This window comes from Malus domestica, chromosome 01 (genome assembly GCF_042453785.1).
Source record: "Malus domestica chromosome 01, GDT2T_hap1".
In the NCBI taxonomy this organism is placed as follows: domain Eukaryota; kingdom Viridiplantae; phylum Streptophyta; class Magnoliopsida; order Rosales; family Rosaceae; genus Malus; species Malus domestica.
This window is the reverse complement of record NC_091661.1, coordinates 14,380,250-14,400,479: the sequence shown is the minus strand read 5'-3', so window position 1 is coordinate 14,400,479 and position 20,230 is coordinate 14,380,250. Positions and strand designations below refer to the sequence as shown.

Sequence of the window (20,230 nt, the reverse complement as noted above, 5' to 3'; positions counted from 1 at the left end):
GAGTACTGCTATTGATAACCTGAAGCACTTCTGTAAGGCAGTTGAAGCCATATATGAAGCCACATACCTCCGTAGGCCAAATCGTGAAGACTTAAAGAGGCTTCTAAGCAAGGCAGACAAAAGAGGCTTCCTTGGCATGATAGGAAGTCTCGATTGTATACATTAGGAGTGGAAGAATTGTCCTACTGCTTGGGTTGGCCAATTCAAGAGTTGTCATAACAAGCCAACCACCGTGCTCGAGACTGTGGCGTCTTACGACACATAGATTTGGCATACTTTCTTTGGCGCTCATGGATCAAACAACGATATCAACGTTCTTTGGTCTTGTCCTCCGTTTGATGATGTTGTTAATGGATGGGCACCATAATTTCAGTACAAGGTAAATGGTAATAGGTATAAGCTAGGTTACTACCTAACTGATGGTATTTATCCTAGTTGGTCTACCTTTGTCAAAAAAATTTCTCATCCCGATAGTGCAAAGAAGAAATTATTTTCGCAGAGGCAAGAGTCTTACAGGAAGGATGTGGAAAGAGTGTTCGGGATCCTACAAGCTCGATCAGCCATTGTTAGAAGGCTTGCACGATTTTGGCAGATCGAAGACCTCCATTTAATCATGATGACGTGCATAATTTTGCATAACATGATTGTGGAAGATGAGTACATCGAAATTGAAGAAGATTCAGACGGAGATGTGGATGATGACCAACCAACACATGCGAGATCTATTGCAAGAGATATTGAATATCTCGCTCCAACCACATATGAGACCCGACAGGATAGGTCACCTTGAGTGAGTATATGAGACGTTTAAATAGAATTCAAGCTCCTCAATGTCATGACACACCCCGCAAGGATTTGGTTGAGCATGTATGGCACCGAGAAAGTGAACGTTGCTGATGTTGGTTAAGCATTTATGTAATAATTTTAAGTGTACTATGTTGTTAGTTTCTAGTAATAAATTTAAGTGTCTTCTTGTGCAAAGTATTTTATCTACTACGTTGGATAAATTATTGAATGGAGGTTGAATTATTGAAGGCATCAATTCTACATCAAAGTGTGGAATAATAAGTACAATAATTATTGAAGGCATCTAGATTAATAGAATCAATAATTAATAAACCACATAAACTTAATACAACTGATAATTCATAAACCACATAATTAATAAACTACATAAACTTAATACAAACGATAATTAGTAAACTTAATTAATAAAGCATATAATTCATACACTACATAAACTTAATAATCATATCCACCATCTTCACTTGGTGATGGACTTCGTACAGGACTTGGGATATAAGGTTCAGAGGATTTATCATCTTGAAACATACTCATTGAGGCAGACTTTCGCAAAATTTCCTTTTGCTTACCACGTAAGAACTTCATCCTCTCTGGAGTGTATTTGCTGAGGTCCTCCATCATCAAATTAATTTCAAACCTATCTTGCTCCCTATCCAAGATTTCCTTCATTTGCAAACGCATTCGGGCCGTTTCTTCTTGGTGAGCGCTATAGGTTTCGTTCAATTTTGCAATTCCGATAGCAAAGTGTCCACTCATCGGATCTTGGGACTTCCCTTTTCTCTTTGCTTCCTTTTACTTATCTCTTCCTGGAGGCCTTGTAAAAGAATGAGATGGGGTCATTTCATCGACACCTTCATCTCTGGCATTTGTTTATGCGGCTTCACATTGAAATAATATTCCCCATTGTTGGTCCGCATCGGTTCCCCACCTCGAACAATCCTTGAGGACGTCCCAAGCATGTTGCAACTTAAAAACTTGATTTTTTGGGGTTATTCTTATCTTGTACATTTCCATTGCTTTGTCACCCTATGCAAAAAGTACATAAAAATAATTAGTTGCAAAATAATATTATGTACATGACAAATAAAATATCAAGAACAAAACTCGCAATTTATGTGGCGCTCCTTCCACTAGCCATGCCAACCATAACTCTCTCCAAGCTTCCCTTCCATAAAGTGCATGCTTTGTTGATAGTCTTCCACCGATCATAAACACCACCACCGTCCTGCTGCCGCAATTGCAATTTTCTTGAAACTTTGCAATGATTTTATCCCACAAAACCTTCTTATTTTGATTTGTGCCAACTGCACCATCTTCGCTAATAGAAACCCATGCCAAGCATAAAGCAACATCTTCCTCATAGGTCCAATTATGACCTCTAATATGCTCTATTGCCATGTTGAACAATTTGGAATTGGAAAGAAATGGTAGAAAGATAAATTGGAAGAATTGTAGGAGAAAATTGAGTTTTGTGTGGATGTTTGAACAAATACATAGGTATTTATAGAATTTTTGGGAGAATTTTGAGTTAAATAATTTTTTTTAAAATTATTTTAGCAGTTGGATTTAAATTTGGGCCGTTAGATTTTTTATTTTTTTTACCGTTAGATTTGATTATATTCGATCTCAGCCATTGGATTCAACAATATATAAGTATAAAAACAAAACAAAAATTTGAATCTAGGCCGTTGGATTAACCAACGGCCTGTAGATTGTGGCCGTTGGATGGAAGTAGCCGTTGGAGGCGCTACGAAACGTGGCTGACAGGCCCACATGGGCAGGGCCCTCGCTATTTGAGGCGTTGCGCGTTGCGCGAGTTGGGCGATTGGGTGAGCTGCGTTTAGTGCACAAACGCCCCTTTTCACTCGGTTCGGTGGAGCCCACACCAATTTCTAGGCTAAAATTTGGGCGGAATCTGGCCTTGGTTTAGCATTTAGCATTTAGCCCAAATTTTCCCCTTGGGTTGGGTTGGGTTTGGGGAGAAATTTTGGGGGGTATGTGACCTTAATATATAACAAAATGATTCCTTTTTTGGATAGTAATAGAACAAAATGAGTAAGGATCAAGCAAACATTAAAGGAAGATCGGTATAGGGCAAGCCATTATGCAATTTTGCAATGGGATGACGTCAGTAAACCATTAGGAGAGTTCAGAGGAGAAATGGAATATTTAGAAGACCCCGCTTTTCACTTTTGATTTCGCTCACCCAATACGTCATCCCAGCCACACTCCATATACATATAAATAGCACCCGACCACTCCCAAACTTCTCTCTCTCAGTCGTTCTACTAGCCAAAGCTCTCGTACTAATTAATCAAGCGAAAATGGTGATGTCTAAAGAACAAGAACACCCCAAGAAAGCCTTTGGTTGGGCTGCCAGGGATTCATCTGGCGTTTTCTTTCCATTCTCAAGAAGGTCAGTGTTAATACATACTTCATCATCAAGTTCTTGTTTACTCACTCTTTTTATATGTTCTCTGAAAATTGCGTTCTTTTGGTTGCAGGGAAACGGGCGACAAAGATGTAATATTCAGAGTGTTATACTGTGGGATATGTCATTCGGACCTTCACATGGCCAATAACGAATGGGGAATTTCTACCTATCCATTGGTCCCGGGTACATACTAAACTTTCATTTTAAATGCTACAAGTATTGATGCCAAATAGTACATTGTAGAATGAACACATATGTAAGTATCTGAATTTGGATTTGGTATCCAAAACTAATGGAATGTGAACTGGACAATGCAGACATGAAATTGTTGGTGTAGTGACGGAGGTAGGGAGCAAAGTACAAAAATTCAATGTCGGAGACAAGGTAGGTGTTGGATGCATGGTGGGATCATGTACATCTTGTGAAAATTGTTCCAAGCATCATGAAAATTACTGCCCCAAAGTGATACTCACTTATGGTGCCAAGTACTACGACGGAACCACCACATATGGAGGTTACTCTGACATCATGGTGGCCAATGAGCACTTTGTAGTCCGTATACCAGACAACCTTCCCCTTGATGGAGTGGCTCCTCTCCCATGCGCTGGGATTACAACTTACAGCCCTTTGAGATATTTCGGACTTGACAAACCCGGTATCCATGTGGGTGTGGTGGGTTTAGGCAGTCTAGGCCATGTGGCTGTTAGGTTTGCTAAGGCTATGGGGGTTAAGGTTAATGTCATCAGTACCTCCCCTAATAAGAAGGATGAAGCGATTGAACATCTCTGTGCTGATTCGTTTTTGGTCAGCCGTGATGAAGATCAGTTAAACAAGTTTGTTTAGTAATTCAAGTTGATTTGAAGTGTGTAGGAGTGACTGACCCTTTTTTTTTTCTTTTGTGTGTGTGTGTGTGTGTGTGTGGATTTTTTAGGCTGAAATGGGCACATTGGATGGTATCATTGACACGGTTTCTGCAGTCCACCCTCTATTGCCCTTGATTGGTTTGTTGAAGTCTCACGGAAAGCTAGTGATGGTTGGAGCACCAGAGAAGCCTCTTGAGCTTCCAGTTATTCCGTTGCTCTCGGGTAAGCATGCATATAAAATAATGCAATGACATGTTACTTTTTGGGAGCAGCCTCTCCATAAATGGGGGTAAGGCTAGCCGACATTCACCTCTCCCAGACCCTGCGTAAAGCGGGAGCCTTGTGCACTGGGTACGACGACATGTTACTTTTTGTTTCCTCTGTACGACGATATATTTCTACCGAGGGATGGAGGATTTGTAGTATGAAGTGTTTACTTTTTAAACTGTATAATGTCTTCGGCGGCTACTTCTTTACAAGAGTACATTTTGCAATTGCAGGAAGGAAGATAGTAGCTGGGAGTGGCATTGGGGGCATGAAGGAGACGCAAGAGATGATTGATTTTGCAGCCAAGAATAACATAACAGCTGATATTGAGGTTATCCCAATGGATTATGTGAACATTGCCATGGAGCGCCTTCTTAAAGCAGATGTCAGATATCGATTTGTCATTGATATTGGAAACACATTGAAGTCTACCTTGTAGATTTTGCATTGATGCATGGTTGAACTGATGCTCCTTGGGAGATCGAATGGAAATTGAGTTTGCATTCAAGCTGTCTCATTTTTCGGGGGTTTTTTTCCCCTTTCTTTTCTGAAGAATCAACTGTGTTCTTTTTTTTATTTTTTTTATTTTTTTTGTTTTATGTCGCATTATGAGCGGAATGTAATGGTGCAATTTGAATTAATAAATAAAAAAGATTATGATCTTCATAAACGGTCAGTCACCATGAAGCAGAATGGAGCTCATGTTGGTAACTATTAAAGCGATCTCACTAAGATTGTTCAAGAACTAGATCAACCAAGTCCTAGACGTACTCCTAGCAACATAAAGGATCCAGATGATATCTGAACCACACAAATCTCATATTGCTGGAATCTATATTACACATATCAAGCTTTGTTTTTGTTTTCCAAACACTTATAGGTTTTTGGGGCTTGCGTATTCAAAGTGTAAATAAATTGAGACTCGTTATTATAATTTACATATGCAGTGTCCTAAACATCTGACTTAAAGCTTTTGGAACTTTAACGAAAAGCACCCGGTACTGTTCACTTTAACGAAAAACCACATTTTTACACTAAAAAGTCAATCCTGGTACTATTCACTTTACTCTTTATTTTGTCCTTATTATTAAAACTCAAAGTTTTCAAGCCTTTTTCATTAGTTTTCCTTTTATTGTAAGCTGAATATCTATTTATCCCTTCCCCTAGTTGACAAAGCAGCCAAACTCAGGTAAAAAAACATTGCTAAACTTAACATCAATTGGGAATCAATAGATGGGTGTTGGAACTTGAATTTTGATGGATCTGTTAAACATTCTAGTCTCACAGCTGCCGGATTTGTTATCCATGTTTCCAACAGTGTTGTTAAAATTGCAGGAGCTATTCCTATAGGTTTTTCTTCAGTTCTTAAACCTGAGCCTATGTGATTAAAGTTTGGTCTTATGTGCACTAAACGGCTTCGATTAAATAATATTTTTGCTGAAAGATATTCTAGACTTTTTATTGTATGATTAAAGGCTCGCATCAATCTGTGGAGAATTTTTTCTATAATGATACATGTTTGATCCCTTCTCAGAGAATTCAATGTTCAAGGAGTTCAACATATTTACCGAGAATCAAATTTTGATGCGGATGCTCTAGCTATCCATGAACATACTATTCCGAATATTTTCATATGTTCATCCATATAATGTAGAAATTACTAGAAAATGTGCCCGCACGTTGTTGCGGGACTTGAATGCATCACATTGAACTCCATAAATATGATACATTTTACCTGAATAATTCAATACAATTATGAATGAAGTGAGGGATAGATGAGTAAATGGGTTGGTAAGATATGTAGCTTTATTTTTATATACATGCAACTGAGCTGGTTTAGAAAGACAGTGTACGATGAATAGGATGAAAAAAAAAAAGTTTTGGTTTCCTAATAAAAAGAAGTAACATGTAGTTAACACAAATCTTTCCCCTGTAGTCAAGGTGAGAAAATATATATCTTGTAGGTTAGGCACATGTTTGAACAATTGACAAAAAACATAAAAACTGTTTTGTTCTTAGTTTAGCATCTAAGTTTTCAACGACAAACGTGCAAAGCTAAAAACATACAGGACACCAGTTTCCGTAATAAACATATGTAACAAGCAGTCGATACATATTTTCCCTTGCAGTTGAGATGGCAAAATATATGACTTGCAGGTGAGTTATTTGTTTCAGCAGTGAACAAAAAAAAAAAAAAAAAACCAAGTGTTTCGTTCTTGTTCAAACAGCTAAGTCTTGAAGCAAAAATGTTGGAAGCTAAAAACATGAACTACGCCCTGCAGCAATTGATCACGGAGATTGTGGCGTTAACTTTTTGTGAGAGAGGACATCTTCCGCACTATAGCAAAGAATATAAATAATAGTTTAAAAATTGCTAGTATGATGTTTGTTATGTAGGTGTATGCGTGAAAAACATATAGTAATTTACCGTTCTTTGGTTTTTTTTGGTTTGAGATTTTGTTCTGAGTGTGGCTATCGGCACTTTGTCTGCTATTTCAATTTTGGGGACAACCAGATTGTGAAATTCTCTAGCGATTCTAGCAGAATTGGTCGTCTCTATTTGGTCGTTGCGAGGCTTTTTGTTGTGAATCAAGGTATAAATTTATAAGGTTAGAGAGGAATGTAAGAGTGACAAAAGAGTGCGAAATAGTGGTGTGAAGGTTTTTAATGAGTAGCAATACATTCTTGTATACCCAAGAGAAGCATAGTTTGTAAGATTTACACATGAGATCATTAAGCAAGCGGAAAACTTTACTTGTCAGATTTGTTTGCTTGATCAGGAAACAACGCTCTCTTTGAAGTATTTGTGGGTGTAACTGAATGGGGTTGTTGATATAGTCGCTGGGAAAGTGTCAATGGGTTGGGGTTGCTTCAGTCATAATTTGTTTTCCTGCGGTGGTAGCAGGTTTTTGTGGTGTGACTAAGGCAATTGTTGGGCTTGAGAGCGGTTGGTTTTGGAGTAGTCCATGAACGATGAAGTCAGTGTTTTGATTTCCGAAAGAGAGCTAGAATTGTTTTGTCTCGCCGATCAAATTATTCAGAGTTGGCGGAACTACGAAAGGATCGTTATATCCATCTTCTATCACCAGAGTGTGGCAAGAAACACCAAGTATTTTTTTAGCATACCTTCCTATCATGAGGAAGTTGTGTGATTCGTGCTATCTTCCACAATAAGATCTATTTTGAACCTAGGTAAGATGAGGATATTTGGTTGTTAGTTAAACATTACTACCAATATCAATCTTGTGAGCAATCTAACAAATGTACTAGAATCACAGTAATGTAGGGTATGCATGTATAAAATCGACAGAAAGACACAAATTATTTAGAAATAATTTACTTTGCATCAACATATTGTGCAGGAAAAACAGTGTATGTTTCCAAGTTTGAGTTAATGAATTATGGAACAATATAATAAACTGGTTTAAGCCCCCAGTTCTATAAAATAGAAGAACAGATGGAAATGATGGTTCCCAAACTTTGGAAGGCATACTTTAACAATTAATATGATGTTCTAAAGTTGTGGACTGGAAATTTAATTTCAAACTATTAAACACGTGTAAATATGAATTACTACGGATGTACACCATAGGAGTATCATTTGCATACATGAAGGATCATTTATGTATTATCATTATGGTTGTTCTGGAAACTCTTTAGTTTCTTCTTTAAAGGTGTGAAAAAACAGTATAGGTGCAGACTACTGTAACACATTATAGCATGTACATGAGGAGACGATCTTTATTTGCCATAATCGTAATATAATAAAGGAGTCAGCAAGTTAATATAACGATTAGATGTAAAAAAAAAAAAGGAAAAAGGTGAGGGTTCTTTATATGGACAGAAATCTAACCGTTGTAGAGACGAAAGCGTAGCTGCGTATTAATGCGACAAAGAACAATGCAGGACTCCAAAGATCAAAACAGAACCTAGAGAAATAAGAAGACAAAATATAAACAGATATATAATTAGAGAGAAGCCAAAAACAGAACGAACATCCAACTATAAAAACTAATGCATGGCTCAACGGCATTAATATTGGAAGACATGCATTTATAAATCTGATAGAAACAAACAAATTATTTAGGTTTGATTCACTTTAGACCAGTAGATTGTGCAAGATGAAAAGTGTATATTTAAGAGTGTAAGCCCTTAATTTCGAACAATCAATATATTTTAACAATCCAAGACGGAGTTGCACCTCACGTACTTAATCAATAACATACCTAGAAAACATTTGTGATTCATCATAAAGGATATGCATCAGTTGAGAGTTCGAAGATTAAAGCTTGCATTGATGTGATTCTATCGTTCCGTTTCACAAAGTTTGCAGGTTGGACTCTTATTAAACTTTGAGTTTGATACAAATTATTAATGATAGAAATACTCCCGCATGTTTTGAGCTTAAGCTCCACCACTTAAACAAGTCAATGCATCGATAAGTTGACTGGAACAATTTTATTTATAAGAAAAAAAAATTGAAAAGAATCATGAAAAATCTGCGATGGTGGAAAAAATGGATTGACGTGACTCTAAGGTAAGTAAGTTTACGAAACATTTTGTCATGGTGATAATTCAACTTGAAATTGCTCTCTAACGTGATGAACAACTTTTTATCCACAGTTGAAGACCCTAAAAATGTCAACCCCTAATCCATACTTTAAATTGACACCCTCTAATAAAATCATATCCAACTTTATGAATCACTTTGAAATAATTAAAAACCATTAAGTTTAGAAGTCATTAAAGATCCAAACACTTAAATAATTGTAGAGGAACAGTGAGGCGACCAATGTCGGCAGTTTTCACGGCCATCAACACAACACAACTATGAAACCATGAGCATTAATCTTGCGACCTAGGCAAACTTCACCATCTCTAAACCCACCCTTTGCACACCGCAGGGACCCTTCTATTACAATTGTTACATTGTTTGCATGATACCATGCCTTCCATATTCAAATGGTTACATACCAACCGAGAATAACAATATAAATTCGTCACTCACTCCGTTTTCCCCATTTAAAAAACCACCTGAAAAACCACATTAATTACCATAGTTTTTAAGAATTCAGATATGGCTACAAAGAAGGAACTAACACAGCATAAACATCCACACAAATATATTTTTTGGAGGAACCAATTAAAAATTGTTGAGGAACCAAGTAAAATTTTCAAAGTTAAAAATGAGAATAGAATGTTCATAAAAACCAACTAAAGTTACAATTTATAAACAAATCCTCTCAATTTCACCATGAGACAACATAAGGAAAGAAACAATTTCTTTTTGAGAACGGCCCACTCACAAATAATATCAAAACATTAATGCAACAACTGTTTTAAAAGTGCATAACCAGCAAAGAAGCATGAGTCAAAGGATCCTATCAATAAAAAGAGAAATGCAAAAAATATATAAGTAGAGAAACATAATCCCAGCACGCCAACACTTTATCCTTGAAAATGTAAAAGGGTTAATTGTTTACATTATTGATGTTATGACCGAACAAAAAAGGTTTACACGGCGTTTATCTTATGTAACACCCGTCTCATCTCTATACATTGAAAACCCGGAAGGATGTTACGGTGGAGGCCAGGAAGAGCAACAAAATTCCAAACTTATTGCAGCAACCAAACTTGTAGATCCCACCAAACCCCCCCCCCCCCCAAACAAAATGCTAAACATCTTCATTCAATGGAACTTGTTCTTTCGATGAATTACTACGATTTTCAGGTGAATGGATAGTGTGGACCACCAATTTGTTTAAGTTTGCACCCTTACCATAGACACGCAAACCCATCCTTGTTTTTTGTATTTTGATTGCTTTCTTTGTATTGGGTCCTAGGGCAGTTTCTCTATATATCTGTATCGTTCTTCGAATCTTTTCATTGTTTCGAGCCTCAATCTGTTCCTTTAAATTTTTAACCAAAACTCCTCCTAGAATTTGTTGTTCACTTCGATCAATCTCTTTCACCATTTTATCTACCCTGAATCTCTAAGTGAGTATTTGACTAGTCAGGGATATGTGAACAACGAATTATGCCCTTGTGTGTTCATTAAGAAGTCACATTCCGGATTTACGATTGTTGCAGTATATGTCGATGACATGAATCTTATCGAAACTCCTAAAGAGCTCGCGAGAATTTCTGCGCACCTGAAGTCGGAATTTGAGATGAATGATCTAGGTAAGACTCGATATTGTCTTGGTCTCAAGATAGAGCATTGTTCTGATGGAATCATAGTACATCGATCGAACTACACTTAAAAGGTGTTACGCCGCTTTAATAAGGATAAAGCGAAGCCTTCGAGTACTCCTATGGTCATTCGTTCGCTAGATGCAAAACAAGATCCTTTATGTCTGAAGGAGGATGATGAAGAGATGTTGGAGCCTGAAGTTCCTTATCTATGTGCAATATGTGCTTTATTGTACTTAGCTTAATGCACTAGACCCGACATCTCCTTTGCTGTTAATCTTTTGGCAAGATACAGTAATGCACCAACACGTAGACACTGAACTGGCGTGAAAGACATCTTCCACTACCTTATGGGTACTACGAATTTGGGCTTGTTCTATCCTTACAGATCCTCGAGTGATGCCGCACCCTTGGCTTCTCGAGTCAATTCTCGCCTTGTTGGTTATGTCGATGCAGGATACTTATCTGATCCGCACCAGTCACATTCTCAAACATCTTATGTCTTTACCTTTGGAGGCACCGCGCAATATCTTGGAGGTCAACTAAACAAATCTTAGTTGCCACATCGTTTAACCATGCTGAAATTCTTACCTTACATGAAGTAACTCGGGAATGCTTTTGGTTGAAAAGCTCTTGTATCTTTATCCCACCGTTGATGTCCCGACGATGATTTTTTAAGACAACGCAACATGCATCGAACAACTCAAGAAGGGTTACATCAAAAGAGACAACACCAAGCACATTGTGCTGAAGTTCTTCTTTTCACATCAACAACAAGAGCATCAGAAGATTGAAGTCACGCAAATCCGTTCACAAGACAATCTGGCCAACCTCTTCACCAAATCACTGCTGAAGACGACGTTTCAGAATCTTGTTCATGGAATTGGCATGTGTAAACTTTCTGAGTTGTAACATTGCTATTTCTCTTTGGAACTGTGTTAAACTCAAAGGGAGTATCCTGAAGATACTTGCTTGATCTTAATGTACTCTTTTTCCCTACGATTAGGAGCATTTTCCCACTGGGTTTTTGCTACCTAACTAGGTTTTAACGAGGCACCCACCTTGGGCTGGTCATATCCCTGATGATGTCTCGTAGACATTTCTTTTGACTTTGCATTTCTCACACATTTTTCCTTAGACTATGGATTTTGTCCCTCCTCGGGTTTTTGCCATAGCTTTAGGGTTTTTAGTGAGACTCATTTACTTATGCAAGTTCCTACCTTATTGAGAATAAGCGGTGTTCCTTAAAATCAGTGCTGACGAGTCGACTTCGTCAACTTCTGCATGACGCTGAATCTACCTTGAGTATTTACACACTCAAGGGGGAGTGTTGTAAAATTTCCTAGTTTAAGTGTGATTATGTAAATCCTAGATAGATTTGATTCTAGTTATCCTTTCCTATTACAATTTGTATTACTTAGGGAAGAAGGAATATCTTCTCTCTTTTTACTACTATAAATAAAGGCACAATGTAGGAGGGATAACAACACACATTCTCCTACAATTCTACAAACACATCTCTTTCTATTTCTCTTCTCCTTCATGTCGGCCCTATTCCTTTTGACAGATAAAATAGGCTACAACATTAATAGTATTATTACATATATATTTTCACATCTATATAAAATACAAAGTTATCAAACCCTAAAAGTATATATTATATATACTTGAATAAACCATAAGTGTTGGATTCGATTGAGATTAGCGTTGGATTCGGTTGACATTAAATCTCAACCGTTGGCTAAAAGACCTCACACTCTCTCTTATCTCTCAAATGACTCTGTGTTTTCTCTCTCACACACTCAGACAGACTCTCTCTGCATTCTCTCATCTCCTCCTCTGCATACCACATTCTTCCAGATTGCTTCAAACCGTAGAATGAATGTCTCAGCCGAATTGAGAGCGTGTTCCGGGTTTGGAAATATTTGAACCAGTCAATGTAAGTCCTTTGGGAACTTTCATATAGATTTTCATATCAAGATCCCCATAGAGATACGCGCTTACAACGTCCATCAGCTACATATCCAGTTTTTCAAAAACTACCAAACTGATAAGGTAGCGAAAAGTAATCACATCCATAACAGGTGAATAAGTTTTGTCATAGTCAATCCCGAGGCGTTGTGAGAAGCCTTGTGCAACAAGACGAGCTTTATAACGCACAATTTCCTTCTTCTCATTACCCTTCCAAACTAAAACCCATTTGTACCCAACGGGCTTCACATGTGGAAGAGTATGAGCTACAGGTCCAAACACTTTACGTTTCACAAGCGAATCAAGTTCAACTTGGATTACTTGTTTCCAGTTTGACCAATCAGTTTTACATCGACATTCATCAACGGAACGCGGTTCAATGTCATCGCTTAACATGATCACAGTAGCTACTACAAATGCTAATGCATCGTCAACAATCATCTCATTTCTACACCACGCATCATCTAAGCTAGCATAATAGACCGAAATCTCACTATTCTCGAGAGGAGGATTCGTTTTTTCAAGGACGCCTTCATAAACTAGAATTTCGTCATGAGTTAGATAGAAAGAGTAAGCGATAGTCAGATTCATGGTAGGCTCTTCGAGACCTTGTGTCGTGGGTTTCCTCTTGAAAATGTGTGAATCCTTTGAACCAAGGGGCCTGCCACACTTTTGTGTAAGGGTAGATGATTGGCTAGTCACTAATGTACGTGGATCACCAATATTGGCGTCCCAGGTCTCCAGGAAGGAAGTCCCTCGTACATTTGGTACATCCATCTTTGCAGGAGTATTCGCAGCTGGAATATGTGATCTTGTCATGAGCGTTAGATAGGCGAAAGCATCTGACATGCTCTAAGATATGCTCTGGAGATCTAATATGCGTTGCACTTCAATTTCATATTGAGCGGTGCGGGGATCTAAATGACACAAAGTGGGAGTCGTGCATGATAATTCGTGTTGTTCTTCAGGAACATTTTTATCTCCCCCTAACGTTGGGAAAACTGTGTCATAAAAGTGACAATTCGTGAAATGAGAGGTAAACAGATCTCATGTCAAAGGTTCTAAGTAACGAATAATCGAAAGAGAATCATATCCGACATAGATTCTCATCCTTCACTGAGGCCCCATTTTTGTATGTAAGGGCGGCAAGATGGGCACATATACCGCACAACCAAATATGTGCAGATGCGATATGTTATGTTCGTATTTGGTAACGGATTGAAGGGCACTAAATGGTTGTGTTGCAACAGGCCTCAGACGGACTAACTTCGCTGCGTGCAATATTGCATGGCCCCAAGTAACGATCAAAAGCTTGGTACGTATGACCAACGATCGAGCAATCATTTGTAAGCGCTTAATGAAAGCCTCTGCCAGGCTGTTATGGGTGTGAACATGGGGTACATGATGTTCAACTTCAACCCTAACTGTCATGCAATAGTTATTAAAAGTTTTACATGTGAATTCTCCAGCATTATCCAATCGAATAGATTTGATTGGGTAATCAAGGTGGTGAACACTGAGCTTAATAACCTGAGCCAACAGTTTGGAGAATGCAGCGTTCCTTGTGGACAACAAGCACACGAGTGACCCACATGTAGAAGCATCAACCAAAACCATAAAGTATCTAAATAGTCCGCAGGGAGGGTGAATTGTGGTCCATAAATGTCCCCCTGAATACATTGTAGAAAAATGGGAGGATTCGAACAAATCTTGTCATAAGAAGGCTTAGTAATAAGCTTTTCCATTGAACATGTTTGACATGTGATTCCTTGGATCGAACCTAAACTTCGGGTTAGTGGATGTCCGTGTGAAGATTTGAGGATACGGCGCATCGCTATTCGTCATGTCCCAAAAGACCATGCCAAAGTGTAATTTCATGCGCAGTCCCAGTAGTAGGGCCAACCACATAGTGGCATTCGATGGGGTGTATGGTCGTAGTATACAAACCACTTAGGATACGCTCTATCTTCTCTAGAATATGCTCTATCTTCTCTAGAATACGCTTCTGGCTGCATTCGTAGGAAGTTATGCATAAAAATTCAACTCTATTTTCTACGTGGGTTTCAACGTGGTATTTGTTATCTTTAATGTCCTTGAAACTCAACAACGTTCTTTCAGAAAGTGGAGAATAGAGTGCCTCGGAAATGGTCAAGATTGTACCATTGGACAACATTATATGTGTCTTATCGTATCCTTCAATCAGGTTGAATGGGCCTGAGAGGGTTGTCAGAGGTGCATTCTTAGGTATGAAGTTAGTGAAATAGATGAGTTCACGTAAAACTGTGTGCGTGGTTGCACTATTTACCAAACAACTAACTTCCCCACTAGTCATACCTAGAATGAAAAATTAATTTGAACTGGTCACATGCATAAAAGTTCTAAAAACAATATCAATTCAAAATTATTTCATTTATTCAAGGATGGTAATTAATTAAAACTTAATATCCAAAAACAAATCACCAACAAATAATCCAAATATAAAAGGAAAATTGTTCAAAAAGTAACCAAAAACAAAGAATGGGTTCCCCAACAGGTGGAATTCGGCCCCATTGTCTTAATTCAACTGAAAAATAAGTCTATGTCTAAGATTCTAATCTTCCATAGTGGTGGTATGGTCTTGAAAGTTAGAAACCTCCATCTTTGTAGTCTCCGGTTTTTCCACTTACACGAAATTTGATTCAAACTTCTTGCGACGAGAATGATATTCATCTACAACCTTCTTGGGAGCTCAGCAAACACGGGACCAATGGTCATTTGAACCACATCGATAGCACATGTCTGCATCTATGGTTTCAGCTGCTTTACCCTTATTCTTGAAGTTTGGGGCCTTGGGAGCAAGGTTTGGGCACTTCTAGGCTTTGTTTCTTCCCTTGGATGGAAAAATATAAAACCCATTTAGGCCTAAAATAATTAGGAGAATAAAACTCATGGCCCAAAAGAAAAAAACTAAGCCCACGGGTGGCTTAAGAAAAATGGTGCCTTGCATCCTAGGCCCTAGGGTGGGCTGGGTTTTGTCTCGGGTAGGATTGTAGGCCCACGGTGAGAGGAAAAAGGGGTCTAGCAGCTAAAAGTGAGCCCTCCAAAAAATTGCACACAACCCGCTTCAGGCTGAGAGAAGGGATTGTAGCGGGCTTTGGCATACAAACCCAAAACCAAGTTTTGGTTTTAGATTGGTTCGTGAAGAACCAAAGCCCAAAGGGCTATGTTGTTGGACCAAAAGCACAGCCTAGCGCGTGCTGGGTGTGCTTTGCCGGGGAATAATGCCGGAATTAGTTGAAGGCGCTATGTCAGACGATATTTCCAAGTCTAGGGAAGCCATGGTTCATCGGAGAACCAAGTATTTGTCAATGGAGATGAAATCTCAACATCGAGGGAGAGAAAACCGAATGAATTCAATTGAATTCGAAAAAAAAAAAACAAAATTCTTCTAGAATTTCGAGAAATCGTTATGAAAAACGATGGGTGTTGTCCAATTTTCACAAATGCCAGTTGTGTTTCGTTGGAAAACCGACATAGGAGACCTGGGCTTTAGGCCGTGGGTCGGGACGGTGGTGCCTCAAGCGCATCGTTTCAGTTCAAGGCTTGCGACTAGTGTTCAGTATTGGGCTGGGCTTGCATGGTCTGGCCCATCGCCATGGATGAGATATTGTAGGGCACGGGTTCAAAGAACCCTAGCTTTCCTAATCAATTTTTTTTTTCAATTTATATAATTCAATTCAAAGCATATTCGATTCAATAGTAAAAGGCATGTACATATATTTGATGCAATTCATGGCAAATATCAAATTCACATAATTCAATAATTATGAATATAATGTATACACAATTTATGTAGAATCTAAAATTCTAAAAACATAAAATTAGGTCATGGATTATGGTGAATGTTCATGCTATCAAGGCTGCAAAAATATCGAGATAAAAACCGTTGTTTTGAAAGAACCTGATTGCATGATGATATGGATGAACTGGTTTGATGCAGAAAATATTCTTCAACGTCAAATTCCTAATCGCAGAGGTAGGAGCGTGCTGATAACGTGTTGTAGCCTATTTAAAGGGAATAGGGCCGGCGACAATGAGAAGAGAAATAGAAGGAGATGTGTTTATAGAATTCTAGGGGAATGTGTGTTATTATCCCTCTTACATTGTGCCTTTATTTATAGTAGTAAAAGGAGAGAAGATATTCCTTCTTCCCCAAGTAATACAAGTTGTAATAGGAAAGGATAACTAGAATAAAATCTAATATAGGATTTACACAACTAGGAAAGTTTACAACTATTAAATGAATATAAAACTATTTTTGACAAAAAATAGGAGAGCAAAACTGAATCCTAAGTTAAAAAACCAAACAATATGACTTTGGTGTCAAAATTTTTACAGTTGACACCAATGAATGGTGTTAAAAAGGTTTAAGGCACCAAATTCAAACAATAGTGACACATACATTTACAAAGCCACTGATAGAGAATGGTGCCCTCAAATCGGTGCCCTATAGCACATTTTCTAGTAGTGATACAAATGTTGTAGCCTGTGCAAAGTATGATGAACTTGCACCGTTGCAGCAAAGAATGATGGATTTGAGCTGATACAACAATGATTGATGGACTCTGAGCCGGTAATGAGGCCACCTAGAAATTGCAAATAGATAACGAAGAAGTTTGTTTTCCTATTATATGACTTGGGCTATACACATGACATCTTAGAAAAGCACGTGACCCTCTCTTTTAATAATCCCAATCAAATTTTCTTTACACACCCCCCAATGGGTAATTAATAATTCCCAATCCCCCATTCACTTTTGCCTCTCCCAACAGGATCCTCTCCGAATCCTTTTAGTGAGAATCTGAAGGATCCATCAATCGTGTCCGTTTATCGTATATCGTGCGATCATTTTTTTGTCAGGTCTGTTTATGTTTAATTTTAAATGAAAATATTTAAAATGATTTCTAACCGCATGATGTACAATGAATGGACACGATTCACGGGTCCCGGGACCCTCACAAAGAAGATTTGGCAAGGATCCAGATTCTTACCTCCCAATCCCCATTCACTTTTACCTTATATCACTAGACCTGACATTCGTGTCGTGTTTCTAGTGTTCGTGTCATTTTCGTGTTATATTCGATAGCTTAACGGATCGTGTCATGTAATTCCCGTTAAAGTAAATGGGTAAAATGACCCAACCCGAAATCGACTTGTTAATATTGTCAAATAATATGACCTGACCTGTTACCCGTTAAGAAAAATATATTTTATTAAAACTGACATGAGGGAGGGAGGAAATTCCCTAGATTTTCAGCAAGAACTCGTGACCAAGCCACTTTCATATCATCTTTCCAGCTAACGCCGACGATAACTCGACCTAACTTTGGTATCGTTTTGTTCCCTACATTCCTAACTTTAAAATGGCATTTGAATCATTGATTTTGGTGGTGAATTGAGCTAGATATTAGCTCTAGAAGTTGGCCCAAAAACTAGGCCGAACCTGTGCTTCGTAAAGATGGCAAGTACCTTCGTACTTGTAGGCGCGTGGGCGCGCGTGGACACGTGAGGGTGATCGGCGCATGGTTGCCTATACAGCTACTTATGGCGGCTCATGTGGCGGGTTCGACTCGTTTATTAGCCGTACTTTGTACGAAAATGTGTTTATACATTAGTACGTTACGTATTTATATAAAAGGTTCTATTTCTAGGCGAAACACATCCTAAGGACTCTTGATACTTTGAGGCGGGTTCAACTCGACGCCATGAATTATGAGTGTGTCTTTTCTGTGATATATACATATATTTATTTAGTTTCCATATTCCATCTAGTAATTAATTCTCTATGTGATTGCCATAATTAAATTAATGTTCGTAAGAAATGCCTTATTGTTGAGAAAGTATGAAATAATCCTTTGGGATGCTCAAGTAAGCTTACAGTTATGGGATGCCTTAATTATATTTATTTTCATGAATAATGTAATGTTGACTAGAGTTATCGAATCACTGTGGCATGACTAAATTTATGTTATTTGCTCATCGTTTGTTGCACCGGTGTTAGTACTCGCCTAAGCCAGGGTCAAGCTTTCACGTGTATGTGCACATCACACCGTATGCTCACTTTGGATTGATTGTAGGTGCCAATCCCGTCCTAGATTGCTATAGGCAATTAGGACTCGTATATGCTGCGCTTAGCACCAATCTTCACATGATTGTAGTACTAGAACGTATGTCATTGTTACACCCAGTCCTGTTAATGCTAAAATATCTCTGCATGAACTCGTGTGTCAGAATGTGTCAATTAGCATTCGTTATAATTTGTTTGCTTATGCGATATTATGCTCTAACAGACGTCATGTGTTTATTTACGAAAGTTTATGACGTATTGCATTCTTGAGATACTGCTAACTATGGTAAGTATTTTCATACTATATGTAGTATGTATATTTTGGAAACTATACTTATTTTATGGCAAAGGGTTATTATGTTTTCAAAAAGATTTTTACAAAGCTTTATTTTCAGGCCTACTCACCCTTGTTTTTTGCCCCTCCAGGTTTTAGTGGCTGAGCTTTCGTGTTGACGAGGATTCTTGGCAAATCTTGGTATAAATGGTTACCTTCGATGGTACGATTATCATCCTACATTACTGTACTTTACTTATGTTCTGACATCACGTGTGAAATGGGTTTATTCCCGCTCACAATGCACTCTTATATTTAGGCACTTTTAGGTTTAAGTTTATACACATTTTTCACATCACTACACTTTATGGCTTCGTCACCTTCCAGGTCGGCCAACACAGCTTGATTCGGAGTCCTAGTGGACATTTCGGGTCAGGGTGTGTCAGTTTGGTATCAAACCATAAGTTTAGGAAGTATTGCGTTCATCACACACATGATGTAAGCATTGTCGGCTCTTGAGCCTAATTTACGAATCTTGCCACCTCGTCGAGCACGAAAAATGTGTTAAGTTTTTCTAAGTTTTGAGTGACTTAAACGACTTATCGACATTCTAAAATATCGTTTTGGTGAACGCCTCTAGATTTAAACAAAGAACCTCTCTGCCAAGGAAAAATCCTGAATAGAGACAAGTTGATGACCCTAAAGCAGCGCTAATGTATCAATAGTTTTGTATCACTAGAGACTTACCACTCAATCCTACCATTATTCTCACTCCATCATTACCAAACCTTTTGAGATTTGAAATCAAAAACGGTTTTGATTCCTTGGCAGTATCCATTAGAATACCACATATTAGAATTTCTACGAAATTTGCTTTCGTCGAGATTCCACAAATGTTTTGAGCGACAACTTGGTGCTAAAGTGGTAGCACTCGACAGAAGAACATTTAGGGGAACAACCACTTTTGGCTCTCAATAACATTAATCTTCTCAAACGCACTAGTTATAATTCTAGATCTTTTGAAGGAAGATCGAATCTTTTAGACACATTCTAAAGTAAGTGATTAGCAATTTATTTTCCGGCCTTAGGGCGTCTCAACCAATACTAGTTCCCATAATTCATTCGATGTTGTACTCGTCATTTCGATGAGTATAGGCATGATAGTACGAGTTGTTATACCTACAGTTAGTAGAAATCCCCGTTTAGCAAGTATTTTCCCTAGAATAAAAAAAAACCAACTCATAGGATCATTTCCTTACCAATCATCCGAAACTAATCACATTAACAGGCTTTAATCTGTAGTCAGCCTATTGTGGCGC

At 38.1% G+C, this 20,230-nt stretch overlaps 1 protein-coding gene across 1 annotated transcript; it reads left to right on the top strand.

Annotated features, from left to right (window-relative positions):
- The first annotated feature begins 3,092 nt into the window (after positions 1-3,092).
- LOC114819540 (probable mannitol dehydrogenase) lies at positions 3,093-4,944 on the top strand. Its single transcript, XM_070821588.1, has 5 exons — positions 3,093-3,220; positions 3,309-3,421; positions 3,555-4,075; positions 4,170-4,323; positions 4,602-4,944. Exons 1-5 carry the CDS (start codon positions 3,129-3,131, stop codon positions 4,805-4,807), a joined length of 1,086 nt encoding a protein of 361 aa, XP_070677689.1. The 5' UTR covers positions 3,093-3,128; the 3' UTR covers positions 4,808-4,944.
- Positions 4,945-20,230: the final 15,286 nt, after the last annotated feature.

What these genes read in the sequence shown, in the direction of transcription:
- LOC114819540 (XM_070821588.1), top strand. Translation starts at nt 3,129, where the DNA reads ATGGTGATGTCTAAAGAACAAGAACACCCCAAGAAAGCCTTTGGTTGG. An exon ending in TACCTATCCATTGGTCCCGG is followed by an intron (nt 3,422 to 3,554) that starts GTACATACTAAA and finishes CTGGACAATGCA; the next exon opens with GACATGAAATTGTTGGTGTA. An exon ending in AGTTATTCCGTTGCTCTCGG is followed by an intron (nt 4,324 to 4,601) that starts GTAAGCATGCAT and finishes TTGCAATTGCAG; the next exon opens with GAAGGAAGATAGTAGCTGGG.